The sequence below is a fragment of the Lingula anatina genome, chromosome 1, assembly GCF_051362555.1.
Source record: "Lingula anatina isolate TDL-2025a chromosome 1, LinAna3.0, whole genome shotgun sequence".
NCBI lineage: Eukaryota > Metazoa > Brachiopoda > Lingulata > Lingulida > Lingulidae > Lingula > Lingula anatina.
Window position 1 is genome coordinate 36186048 of NC_141767.1, and position 14232 is coordinate 36200279.

At 33.4% G+C, this 14232-nt stretch overlaps 1 protein-coding gene and 1 long non-coding RNA gene across 9 annotated transcripts in view; both read right to left on the bottom strand.

Annotated features, from left to right (window-relative positions):
* Nucleotides 1–185: 185 nt before the first annotated feature.
* LOC106168601 (uncharacterized) lies at nucleotides 186–4337 on the bottom strand. Of its 2 annotated transcripts, none has more exons than XR_001239020.2 (3): nucleotides 4070–4337; nucleotides 3464–3527; nucleotides 186–2741 (listed from the first exon to the last, which is right to left on the bottom strand). It is a non-coding gene; the product is annotated as an uncharacterized LOC106168601 (long non-coding RNA). The 2 variants fall into 2 exon arrangements; XR_001239021.2 differs by having other exon boundaries at nucleotides 4137–4321.
* Nucleotides 4338–6051: 1714 nt separating this feature from the next.
* Nucleotides 6052–14232, bottom strand: part of LOC106168617 (serine/threonine-protein kinase BRSK2) — a 29690-nt gene continuing 21509 nt past the window's right edge. The window contains exons 10-21 of one of the 7 annotated variants that reach the window (XM_087016185.1): nucleotides 13324–13375; nucleotides 12033–12145; nucleotides 11687–11787; nucleotides 11464–11515; nucleotides 11241–11255; nucleotides 10179–10247; nucleotides 9534–9757; nucleotides 9245–9284; nucleotides 8715–8841; nucleotides 8094–8265; nucleotides 7494–7681; nucleotides 6052–7224 (exon numbers count right to left, since the gene is read on the bottom strand). In XM_087016185.1, the coding sequence (XP_086872311.1) occupies nucleotides 7126–7224; nucleotides 7494–7681; nucleotides 8094–8265; nucleotides 8715–8841; nucleotides 9245–9284; nucleotides 9534–9757; nucleotides 10179–10247; nucleotides 11241–11255; nucleotides 11464–11515; nucleotides 11687–11787; nucleotides 12033–12145; nucleotides 13324–13375 (1252 nt within the window). In that variant the 3' untranslated portion in view covers nucleotides 6052–7125. Of the gene's footprint in view, nucleotides 7225–7493; nucleotides 7682–8093; nucleotides 8266–8714; nucleotides 8842–9244; nucleotides 9285–9533; nucleotides 9758–10178; nucleotides 10248–11240; nucleotides 11256–11463; nucleotides 11516–11686; nucleotides 11788–12032; nucleotides 12146–13323; nucleotides 13376–14149; nucleotides 14202–14232 lie in introns of all 7 variants that reach the window. The other 6 variants (XM_013547751.2, XM_013547753.2, XM_013547755.2 and 3 more) reach the window with 6 other exon arrangements.

Consider the following 14232-nt stretch of genomic DNA (forward strand, 5'->3'; position numbering starts at 1 on the left):
TCCATTTTAGGGGTGACAGATAGGACAAGGCCAATCCAAATAAAGGGGTTATGGGGGGGGGCAAGTCTCTTTTAAGGACGACCAGCAGGACAAATTTACCATGTTACAGGATAGCAAATCCATTTTTATTGGGATGAAAGGTTACCATTATTTTGTATTGTGTATTATTCCTTAAAACAAAGCAGTTAATATACTAGTTTATTTCAAATCTTTCAAGCACATACATAGTTGACAAATGTCACAATGATATTCTAAAGCACATATGTCAAATTAAAAGAACACATTTAACGAAAAACAAGAAAATGCAAAATCATCACTAAAGTAAATTTACAAAAGTAGTGTGTTATACAAAATTATGTAAATGACAAAGAAACAGCCTGTGGCATTAGCTGCTGGTCCTACACACACAGCCTACTGGTCCAAAATTTTGTGGGCCAGTAAATTTTGCAGAATATGTAAATTTAGTGGTCTGAAAGGTCATTTCATATTTGGTGCATTTTGAAAAGATTTCAATTTGATTTAATTTCTTTCTGATACATATGACTGAATTAATGTTACTATCACATATCAATATAAATGCAATGAGAGAACTTCCCCGTCTTATTGCAATTTTTATTTTGACCAATGAATCTGGATTTGGACCAGTAGATTTTAAGAAAGCTGTATAATTCTACAGAATAAAGAAAGATTCGGAAACTCGTATTGAAACAAAATATTTAAAAAAATGGATTGTAAATTTGTACAATTTATAGATATGGCCTGGTGGTAAATCTTTAAAATACATTTTTTCCTGTGGCTCTGACATCTTAAATGCTCAAAAACTATTGTTAACAAAATGAGGGACATGCTTATTAAGGTTTAAAACATTTTAAGTATTTAAAAAATATCCTCAGGTATCATAAAAAATCAATTGCAAAGGTAATGCTTACAGATAGAATTTTAAAGTGATCAAAGAGTTACCATATTTATATAAACAATCCTTTCCCTTAATTTTTATCAATATCATTATCATAATTACTTCATAACAAAATAAAACTAGACAGCATAGCTGACAAGTATACAGACACTAAATAGAAACCAGAACAATTTCTTAAGATGTTAACTGATCATACCCATTTTCGAAAGCAACCTGCCTCTTTACCAAACAAAGCCACTCGGTAAATCTAAAGTAAAACAAAGAATATGGTTTGGAAACTAGAGGATCATAGAGGCCATACCGCCTCAGAATATTGTACCACCAGCTGGAGTAAATGCATGAGCTCTATAAAATGCAGTGAACAACTCGTTTTTTTTTTTTTTTTTTGTAAAAAATTAAAATTTGGGGAAAAGTGAAAGATCAAATCCAAGGTTGAAGTTAGATTGTAAATAAAGGACTTTCCATCCAAGTTCAACAATAAATGTAAGAACCTGGAAATTTGCCAGGTGTGGTACATGGTGGAAAGTAGGTTAAAGATTAATTTCAAGGTCACAGGAAGATTGTAAATATACGAATTCCTTTGGAGAAATCAGGAAGGGAGATTTTGCAAAGATCATGGTGACAAGTAAATCAAAGGTCAAATTTATGGTCACAATTAGATTGCCAGTATATGACTTCCTATTCAAGTTCAATAGTAACTATGGGCTTATCTCTGCTAATTTTGGGAGTATTTCACATTTCGATCAGCTCACTATTGAATATTGCAGTTCTTTTGCACTACAAAATGCAAAAATCAAGGGGTCTGTACATTTACAGTTCCAGAATTAGAAAGTTTTTAGTTTCAGAATCTAATGGCTGCTTCTCTTTTGAAAACGCACCGATTGACTCCCAAACTCACGAAGATGAAAGGAGTCCCTAAATGTAACCCCTCATTTAAATATGAGAGCTTAGGTCTGTGTAGTTCCTGAAAATTGGCACAAACAAATATTTTTGTAGAAAATTTCCATTTTAAACTAAAGAAATTTTGGCTCATTTAAACTTGAAATAAAGGTCAAAGGTCAAACCAAAGGGCATATTTGGAAACTCAACATAAGACTTTCAGTCAGACTTATATAGTAACCTTTCCCATAATTCCTTCATTTTGGGAGATATTTAGCATTTAATTTTTAAAATTTTGACAAGGGTGGGTTTCAACAAGCATCATGCCTAGGCCAATAAACAAACAGACAAAAAACAGGCGGTTCAAGTTGAGATTATATGTGACCTTAGACCTAAATCCCAGAGATGGGGACACAGGCCCTTGCAGTCTAGGAGGAGAAGTGGTAATGGTGACTTGTTTCTGGCGGCTGACTGCTGATCGAGTGTACAAGACAGGCCGAACTAAAACCAAGAATACTGCCAGCGTACACACTGGTGGTACTGATGAAGGGGCTAATGTCACAAAAATTGAGAAAAAGAATTATTTCTATAATTGTAAACCCATCATGTTGCTTTTTCGAAAGCAACCTGCATCTGTACCAAACAAAGCCACTCAATAAATTTACAGTAAAACAAAACAAAACAAAAAAAAAAAAAAAAAAAAAAAAAGAAAAACAGTTTGGCAGTTATGGGGCAAACATCATGTATTGGTCAGCGAAGGCCACGACATGGACAGACAGACCCATCAGATTATATACAGACACTTACAGTGTCTGTATATAAAAACACAGAAGATATATTTTTAGATTTTAATATAATAAATCCAAATAGAAATGTAGAGTTCCTGAATGCCAACAATATCTTAGGTTGCTTGCAGTCCTATGTTGAGCGGTATCTTGGTGGGCTTCTGAAATAAGAAAAAAATGTTTATTTTATGACTAAACATACAAGCTCTTGAAGTGGGACTTATGCATGATTTAAACAGAGACAAAGGTACATATGGTTGAAATGTTTGCTGTCATATCATGACTGCAATGGAGTTTGCCTAACATCAAAATTACCATCTAAGATAAGCAAATGAAAAAACGAGAGAGAAATCTGAGAACTCCCAACAAGGCAAAGTGAAGAAAACAAAAACTGTAATAATAATGATAATTATAATAACAATCGAATTGTTAGAAGACCTGAATTCTGGTGAAATATACTGTAATAATTTCTTATCTGTAGTAACAGTCTATCATGAAAGTTTCATCAAAATTTGTGAAAAAAATTGAGATATTTTTGCTTATACTTGGGGACATGGCTTTATTGCAGCTCATTCTGGCGTATTTCAAAGAAGAGAAGAGTAGGTCAGGTCAATTTCAATGCCTTACAAAAAACTTCTTTAAAAGTTTTTTTGAAAAATATACCATACTTAATTTGGATGCAAGACAATTAAGTTGCTCTTTTTGATATAAATTTAAATAAATGATTTTGATGTAATTGGTCTTGTAATGTATGAACAACACACAAAGCACTGGAGATGCTAGCCAGTTACCGTGTAAAATAATTATCTATTATTCATTGTTTAACGAGCAATTGATATGTGCCTGTGCATGTATATGTGCATGCATGTTGTAGGAAGCATACCTATCTTACAAGAAGATCTTCATCTTAAGCCAACAACACCTTGTGCCTCAGGTCCAAGTCTCACCTGAAACAAATGAAATCTATGCCCTTATTTCCAATGAAATTGTCGGTAGCTATATTAAAATTTAAGTCTGTACAGTACAATAATAATAGAATTTTATTTTTTGAAACTGCTATTGTTTATACATATACATTCTTGCTCAAAATGGTTGCCAATCTCTCGATAATTTGTGCTTTTAATAAAGTTGCCAATTTTCAAAGCTATATTTATATTGATATTTAGGTTCTGTATTCCCCACAGCAATCAATGACCATTTGAAATTATCTAGGACAAATACTGTAAAGCATGCTTCCGAATTAGGGTAAGAGTCACTTAGAAGTTATACACTTTTTATTATATCCTTTCATATCACTACTTTATTCTCATAGTTATGAGTCGTAGGACTAAAATATAATATAATGGATGAATAATCTGACTGGCCAAGTACAGTACATGTAATATTGCAAAGACACGTGTCACTAATATTTGCCGTAGCTTTTCTTTCATTCTTCGGCACCTTCGGTAGTTATAATGGTGGGGGTTGTTGAAAAAGTGGTAATACTTACAAGACTTGTATTTGTTTCTACATTTGGCAAAACTTCTGTTAGGATAGCGATAAAAGCTTGACCTTACCATCACACCACACATATCCATGCGTCTTCGTCTAATGGCGCGCCACAGTCACGTGACTAGTCTGGAAGACAGCTCGCATTACGATGGGCAACTTATTGTTATGTAAATTATAACAGGTAGATCTATGGCTCATTCTAGTGAAAGGCGAAAGGCTGTAGCTGAAACTTTTCACGAAACACATGTAGATATGTAACTTAGGTCCATCTGTTGTTGAAATACATCACTCTAGTTCCCAAATAGATAAACCCCAACAATGTAAAATCCACACACCATTAACTACGAATATAAATACCAAGAGATCCACTTACGCTACCAGTACACTAAAACCAGATCTAGAGGGTGCACAATATTAGCTGTCGAAAAATAAGGGCTACTTTAATGGTGTCCCTGACCTTTAAAATCATTAAATACGTGTCCTTACTTTCTGTGTAATTTTTTTCTTACATGAAATATATATTTTTAGAATATCGTAATCCAATAATACGATTTTCATACGCAAAGTCTACATTCAATGGTCCAAAAGTCAATATACTTCATATCAGAAATAAATATGAGCAATAAATCGTTTGAAACAATATCTATGAACCGAACTAGACACGTGCCTTCTACAGAACTGTCTGCTAACATCCTTATATTCGCAAGTTTTATCTGGCGCTCACGAAGAAGTGGAAAGGGTTTTATTTTTTATATCATTTGTTCAAAATATCAAGGGGAGTAAAAAGACGGAGGTTGAAATACAATTTTAATTACGGTTCAATTAGTGATCTCCAAAGTAAGATTTATGGATCATCAAACGTAGACAACGCTTATGTTGTTTTTTTTAACCTTATCCTAGAACGTATTGTATAAGGAAAGTAGCCTTGTTGACTATTTTTTTAGTACGAACGCATGTTATTAAACCCCTAACCATCCTACTTGATCATTATGTTGTGTTGTACGTTCTTGGTTAAGCTTTCCCCTGGAACAAACGTCATTTTTTTTTCAATTTGTCTTTTTATTCTTAGTGTAAAAATATTGAAAACATTTGGTTAATGTGCGACTTTAATTGATATATATTAGTGACGATAACCGGTGCATGCAATTATAGGCACATTAAAATATCTATCGGGACGTGTATCTACCCATACTTATTCTCAAACCTTAACGAATGATTCATAGGACTAAACTTGAGTTGGAAAACCAGCCCCATTTGACTATTTTCTTTTAGTTATGACGTTTTTTCTTTTTTGTTAATTTTCCTTTTTCACAAATTGCCAGTTTTAAGTTCAAGCTTGAATTTCCATGGGTATGAAGTCCTGTGCTTTATAAACTTTTTCCAAGTGTCTATAATTAACGTTTCAGTGTCAAAAACTAGCGGTGATGCTGCTCTTAAAGGGATAATAACTCTTCGTTTCGTCCAAAAATGAGTTTTTCCTGGAGTAAACAACAATTTTCCCATACTTACCAATGGTTAATGAATCCATTTTTACATTCAAAGTTAGTCCCTTCTTTTTTTTTTCTAAAAAGTTTGGTTTTTTAAAAAAATCTCTTAAGAGACTTTAACAGAATATAGACATCAATGGAGGTCACGTGGTCTAAAGAAAAGCTCACATATCAGAATAATAGCTATAACTGCCGTTTGTGTGGTAAAACAGAATATATTATATTTCTGTGAGTTATTCACAATGTTTTTATTGTGAAATATAGATCTCATATGAAGAGTTATTATCCCTTAAAGCATGTTATATTGCATTATATTATATTATATTATATTGCATTAAAATAGAAAAAAATCATAAATTCAGTGAGTGCATGGAAATACATCTATTGACTTCATATAATGTCACAGATGTGCATTTTAACTTAAGTGTTGCATTTGTCTGATGAAGCTTGAATACCTTGTTTACTTACATTTATTTCAAGTTAAAAAAAAAACTTTGTATTAAATAATATTTTATTTCCTGATTTCACATTTTTCCATTTGCAAAAGAAAAAAATGTGAAAATGAAATGGAATTGCATTTACATGGGCAATAAATACAGTAGGATGAAGATGTTTGTTACTAGACAGACATTCCCGGAACAAGGTTGGAATGATATACATATATATTCACTTTTTTTATACCACTCGAGACTTTGGATAATTTACACAAAAATGTCAACACTGATTTGTTAGACTATGTAATCAGTAACATGCTTTCTTTACCATTACTTCACAGTATAAAAAATGGTTTAAAAACTTATGGAAATCATAGCATCCTGCTTATTGAAACATACATCACTGTCAGTATTTAAAAGGTGGTAACTTTCACAGAAGTGGTGTCATAAAAGTGGAGTTAAAATTAAAGAAATCGGTAATCTTATAATGTGTAACAGGTCACTAAACTAAAAAAGAACTTTTCTCCACCGGAGGTTGACCATTAAAAAATACCAGCAAATGTGTGTCTACACCTTGCTATCTCCTTGATCTATGGGAAAAAAACCTTGTTACCCAACACATTACCATTATCTTCTACCATATCTTCTTAGTACATACTTTGACCTGCCAAATGACAACAAGTTCTCTTGCTTTTAAAATTCTCTTTTGCCATACATAACACAATGACTTGGACATACACAATAAAAGATAAAGTACAACTTTAACAAATACTTGTTTTTCAGAAAAGCAAGTCTTCATTAACCTTTCTCTAGTTTGCTAACAAATAGTAAGGTTTATTAAAACCTCTCCCTAGTTTCCTAACAAATAGTCCAATTCATGAATCTTCCTGACTTTTCTCCTCATCTGTATATTTGTTCAGGTTTTCAAATAAATAGTTGAGTGATTCATTTCGTTTAATCTTATTTGGCATTTCATCAAGTCTTTTAATGCTTAGTCCTTTTTTCTGTCATTTCTGACTAGACAGAAGCATTCTCAATGATCAACTATTTTCAGTGCACATGTTCTTCACTGAATACTTCACACTTAAAGGGCATCACTACCCTCTGAAAGCCGTTTTCAAGGCTTACTCTCTTCAGACTTTGTCTTTCTGGTCAATAGCAGGTTTACGTCCATTTGCAATATGTTGTTTAGAATGAGAACTAGCACTTGCTGCAGCACAGTCTTCTGACACCTGGAAAAAAGTTATCATATTCATGATATTGAAATTTGACTGACAAAACATTTGAATCCAAATTTTTCTTCTCACTGGACCTTTTAAACAGCCAAAGTGATCATATGGCTGGACTGCAGTGTTTCTTGGAATACTGACATCACACAAAGAAACCAACTACTGCTGCATTCCAATTAAAAAAAAACATTTCAACTGTCTACATCAAAGGGATATAAATCACTGGTTTGGTAAAACTTTTCAGGAGTTTGAACACAGATTTGGCATCTCACCTCCTCTCCCTCTGCTAGCTCCAGACAGGGAGGTGTAGGAGAAATCCCATCTCTTTCCACCGAGGACTCAGAACTATCACTGGCCAGCTTTGGCATGTCACTGGTGATCCGCCTGTGGGGCTGCAGACGACTGCTGTTGATGATAGACTGGATCAGTTCCACTACTCTTTTAAATCTCCTAGCTGGGCCTGTGGTTGACAAAGAATATCCCCAGTAACATGATTATATCTAAATTCTACCAAAACTGATCTCTTTTTATATATTTAAATGTAATGTTTTGCAGGTAATATCTATGAAAGATTATCTAAAATGTCTGAAAAGTAAGTTGGGTCCATATAAAAAAGTTCACTCTTAAAACTAACTTTAAATGACAAGCCTTAAAAATATGATACTGGTGCTTGAAATTTGTAAATAAATACCATACTTTTTCACATAAAAAATATTATTCTTACTTCATAATCAGTAATCCTTATATTGATGCTATAATTCTAAACAGCTTTGCCAATTCTTTGCATATTTTACACAATTTTTTCTAAATGTACTCATTACAACAGTTTCTCAAAATGCACAAAAAATGTTATATTGATGTCAGTGACATACCTTGTATAAGTGTAAAAACCACCCGATGATAGTTTAGATCATCTGAGTTCTGGGGATGTGTGATGTCCACCTGGAACTTGACATTCCGAGAGAAAACTGAAGAGCTCCCACTCCGCCTGTACTCAGCTCTAAAAGTTGTGGGTGAGATAACACTGTGACTCAGGTCGGGGGTCTGAAAATTCGTACAAAAACAATTAAACACATTACAACTGTGCTTGACAATAAGAAGTTCCCTTTTTTTTTTTCAAAAGCACTTATGGATTCAGCATTAATGTATGATCTCATACCACAGTAGATGATAGGAACAACAGATCCAGACCTGGGTCATTTGTTTGCAACATTACTTTAAGCCAGTCAGATACCCAACTTGTCAGCAAAACATATATGACATTCACATGAGCTTCGCACCCATGTATGCTACATACATAATGTGAAACTAAATTGTAGTTTCACATGATCCAGTTTGTAAGTGCCAGCTATGGATTAACAGCACAGTTCGCATTAGCTCAGGGCTTAGTAAGAATTCCTTCATGTTCCAACTCTGAGTAAGAGTCAAAACTCAGGGATTGTGTGACATACAAAATATTGAAACAAACAAATCTGACTCTCTGTCCTACTTACTGCCAAGAAAGCATGCACCAGGTCTGCCTTGACCTGGCTTATGGTCCTGTCCCTCACTGTCATGTTGATATGAATCTCCTCCCTGTCTCCTCCCATGAAGGCCCCAAACCAAGACTTCTTCCCAAGCCTAAAGAACAAGGACTCAAATGTGAATATCATATCTTATTTCACAGGATTGCTAAAAAGTGTCTGATCCTGCTAATCATATAAATATTTGAAATGAAACAAATAATTCAATAAATGTAACTGATCATATCAAACTGCTAGACTCTCATAGGATATTGTTGCTTAACTTTATATGCATCATTGTTTTGAAGCCCAATGACAAATGATAACAGAGCCAAGAGATGGTTTTTCTTCACAAATTTTAAAAGCGGAGTACTTTAAGGCATAAGGGTTAGTAAAAGTGACTTTCCAAATAATGAACCTGAATTCTTGGACTAAGAGACTACTCGACCTCTAGAATATCAAGATGACAAATTATTAGACCTATCTAAGTTCTAATTATAAAATTGAATGAGTACACTTACTCTGGAGAGGAATCTGGAGTGAGGTTGGCTTCTTCAGCAACTGCAATAAATAACACTTATTATAATATCCAAATAAATGAAAACTGTCACATTCATTATAAGTTACTAATGAAATAAATCAGAATAATGTGCATAATTAAAAAATTGCATACTCATCTGAAAAAGTGACTGTTGAAAAATGAACTATCATTTATAGACCCATAAATCAGGCTGAATGGGGCAAACATGGAACATTTCACTTTTCAACCGCACGTCTGCACATAAAATCATAATAGTAGAGTAAACACACCTGGCACAGTACCTTGCATTTTTCTCCTGTGAAACCTGGGGGAGCCCATTAGGCTGTTCTTGATGGTGTGGAGCCTGTTCCTCCAGGGGGCGTGCTGTGTGGTGGGGGACCCTGGGGGAGTATTGGCAGGGCTAGCGGTGGGGGTCACCTTGGGTGTGCCCCTGGGACTGTGCACTGGGGAGCAGGTTGGGCTGCTGGCACTTAGACTGCTTTTTCTCCTGTGGCTGTGAAGAAGAAAAATAAAGTGGAAATTGGTTTATTCTGTAATATAAATATAAATTCAGTTTCATTTTTTATTATTTATTCTGAGGGTTAGCCATTAGGATTTTAAAAATCTGTTTGTTTTATGGCATAAATGAAAATAGCAGGTTAAGTTATTGCCAAGGGACCAAAAATTTCAGTGTACTTTGATCTAGGATAAATTAGCTACTTCACTAAGATAGAGACATGGAAAATGATTTACACCAACAGTTATTATAATCAAATGAACTAATGCATACTGATCCAGGATCATAACAGATTACAATATTTGGTCCCAAGGTCAAACATTCAACTGAAATTATATTGTGAAAAGGGATCGATTTAGATGTAGCAGTGTGTTAGATGAGACAAGAGTGACACATTCTGTTGGCACCCATTACTTACATTGATGCGACAGCCAGTGCCCGCCTTGGCATAGTTGGAGAACCCTCACTAATGTTACCCAGGGATAACCTGTTAGGAAGTTAGTGCAGTGCAGAGTTAAAATGGGGTTAAGAGGCATGTTGCATTATAAATAAATGAGGTTATGATCTTACTTGAATAGCCATATGTAACAAGCCATAAAATGTCTAGTTTGATCATGCAGGTTACTTTGGGTTAAGTTATTAGCAATGCCTTTAAAGAAAAGTTTTATTACTGTAACACAGGCAATATGTTGTTTTGCCCACATGAAATTTTGATTGTGAAATATTTTGCATCATGTTAATTTTGCAAATGCAAATAAAATTTAAGGCTTCATATATAATTATTTATTGATAATATAGCTGTGAAAGAAAAAAAATCTGCCCCTGCTCCTTTAAAGCTCCCCATGCAAAAATTTGTCTTATTTAACAATCACTTACGATTCTCAATCTGTCCTAGAACATAATGTTTTTCACTTTTAGTGAAAAATGTTCCTAATTTATTCTAGGACATTCGGAAGGACTTCCTAAAACATTTCTCGAACCGTTCCTTCATTACAGAACAACATTAGAACTGTAAAAAAATACACCAAATGTTTTAGAATAGATTGAGAAGTAAATGTTAAATGAGACAAATTTTCGCAGGGGTTTGATGGAATCTTGCATTTTCAAGCTATCTATGACGGATGAAAAGCTAACTGTCACATGAAAACATCTCTTAAAGAATATCTACAAATATCTGCAGATAAAACACTTAAATGTCAGTTTTATTCAAAAGGGCATATAGCTTTTGAAGGATAAAAATATTAACATTGGAGGCTGCCTTGAGAAAAAAATTCTTTGTTTACAGTTGTTGTGTTGTTTACTGTTAGCCTGATTGGATGGAATCAACTTGCTTTCAGAAAACAATTTCATAGTGCCAGTCTATCAGTTATTAAAGTGCTCATCTTTGAACTGAGAAATCATGCTAGATTCCATGTAAGACAAGGTGAATTATGTGTTTGTTTAAGCCATGCTGAAAGTTTAAATGCAGGAAAATTCTCACTCTGTAAAGCCTCTGCTGCAAATTAGATTAATAGATAATAAGTTATATGTGAAGCAAATATTTCACCTAGTGCTACAAACTCTTATAGTCTAACCTTCAAAATAAAATCTTGATTATCAAAACCTGTTATTCACTTTAGTATGGAAAACAAAAAAAAAAAAGGTGGCACAACTTTTCTCAAGCCAAGACCAGGCCACAATAGTATTCTGGTGTTAAAATGTACCTTGGTTGACTGTGAAACTTGACTTTGTCTATTCTTTTTCTTGGTGGGTCAACTGCAAAAATGAAAATATCACAAAATATATATAAACAAACATTTAGTGTTTACTACCTACGATTTGGTACAAACCAATTAAAGCAAGTATACTATATTAGAAAAAATTTCCAATGTTTTTAAAAACAACTTGCAGATAACTTTACTGAGCCTTTTAACTGTCAACTAATACCTGCAGTAGATTTCTTTTTTATTTCATCATCATCTTCAAAACTAGGATTCCGAAGTTTTCTGTCTAACAGTAGGAAGTAGATCACTTTTTCTGTATTGTGTCTGAAATGAATAATTTGTTATAATTAGTTATACAAATCTGTATAAAAGATGAAAGTGTTCTAAATCATCAAAGTTTTAACGAACTGTATTAATTTAAAGACAAACCTCAGTGAGAACTTTGAATTCTAAATCATTAAACAACTCAATTTTCTTGTAACTCATCAAAACAAAATAAAATTGGCCATAAAATGGGCCCATCATTTTAAAATTAGAGTTACTTATTTTTTCTGTCAAGTTCAACTCACTGTGGACTAAAAAGCTCCCGCATCAGTCTTGGCTTGTCTTTAAAACACTGTAATGAGGTCATGGTGGCCAAAACATCTGGGTCAATGTCATCTTCTGATGGAATCACTGCCGTCTGAATTCACAAAATTTCAAAGCTTAAGTTATTTCTCTAAAAATTATGTACTATATTCTGAGCAGGTGCTTTTAATATACTGAAAAGATGAAAAAGAAGATTAACTCGCCAGTTACAAATAGCATCAAGAACTATATTATTTTTCTTTAATATTAACTTTTTACCCTTTACAGTTGAACGAACTTTACAGAGCACCTGTAAGTATCTTTAATTTTTTAGAAAGCTGTATCTTTTTCAATATTAAGGAACAGAGACAATGTGAAGTCATTACACATGCAGGTACTAAGGCAACTCAAGTACATTAAAGTGATTGCACATAAAAAGCAAACGCTCGTCTATTTTTTAACCCCTCAAGTACATCATGCAGAGTCAGATTTCACTTGGCTGACACATTTGAATGCTACTGAGCATTTGGCATTGTCACAGCATTATTAAAAAACTGACAAAAAAGGACAGTCTTCTTGTTTAATACTGGGATGACTTACAGACATTCAGACTATTTATCAATTATCAAAAATCAATCAAAAGCTGGGGTTCAACTGACATTTGCAAACACATTTTTTTTTAAATCACATCTCTTATTTGATTATTAACTTGAAAAAAAAAATAATCGAGGAAATTTATAGTTAAAGTGTCATGCGCTTCACGAAATCTATCTTCAAATCATGTCACACTCAAACCCAATAATGACAGATGCAGATATACTCTATGAAAGTAAAATAAGTTTATAGCTGCAAATTACAAAATATTAAATAGTGACAAAATGGCAAAATTAACTTAATAATATTGGGAGAGCTGACAGACACAAACTTCAAAGGATAAACTTAGAATGAATGTAAAACCTGTGCATGGGACATAATGTTTTACATGAAAGGTAAAACTACTCTCAGAAAGAATTTAAGATTAATTTTTTTAACTGAAAAACACCAAAAAATTACATTTCTTTAATATTTTTGGATCACATGAATACTGACAAAACAAAATGAAAAAGTCAATTATACTGCATCAACTGAGTGGATATAACAAAACAATCCACAGAGGCACATGGTCTTAGCCAAATTAAAATCTATGTCTCTATGAAAATAATAAAACTAATGAAGAAAAACAGAAAAAAAAAAATGAAAATACATTGAAGGGAAACATCTCGTTAACCAGAAGGGCTGGTTCTATTAGTCTACCTGCACAACCATTGCCATGGGCAATTCTATTTCTATGTCTGACTCAGTGTCCCTACAAAATAACAACATCAACAACAACTGGGTAAGTATTAACTTCAACCGATACGAATGTGAACTATACAATAACTAACTCAAACTTTCCTGAACAGTGTATGAGTAAAATTGAACCACTCGGTACATTGTGGGTAAAGTTAGTAATATAATGTTGTGCAGCATAACAGACCATACTTGCATTTGTCAGAACATCAAAAAGGTCCTCTGATTTTCATAACCTGAGAACATGTTCTAAATTAACAGCTTTACATGACATATTACAGCTCAATATGAAAAAAAGTTAACAGGGAGATCCTTAGTTTCCATTATTGCCTTGGCATTTGTCAAAGAGAATTGTTATTTTCACCAGTAATTTTGTGAGATTTTAATCTTATTTGATGTTCTTTCTGCTGCAAGTTCATGTTAATGTGTACTTAGTTAAACAGTGAGAGAACCTTGTTTGTGGTACATACAGTATAGCCTTTATGTAAAGAAAAACAATTTCATATGCAACAATTACCCTTGAGATGATTTTTGCAAAGTGAGGATTCAAATGAGAAAGTCTAAAGAATTTAATTTAAGCTTTCATCTGAATACATGGCAGTGCTGCATTGCTTCAAAATTCATCACAAACATAAGTTCTCAGCACTGCATAAAACACAAAAAATATATAATACAACGGTAATGGTACAGACAACACTGAAGACAAATATTAAGTAAAATGGCACTATTATGGTGTTAAGGCAATACAGTGACGGTATACACAGTGCATTCAGAGTAGGGCTTCAAGTACCTGCACCACTTCCTTCATCGGAAGTTCCAGCTCTACATCTGATTTAGAACCCCTACAATTACAATATATATCACACACTGGCT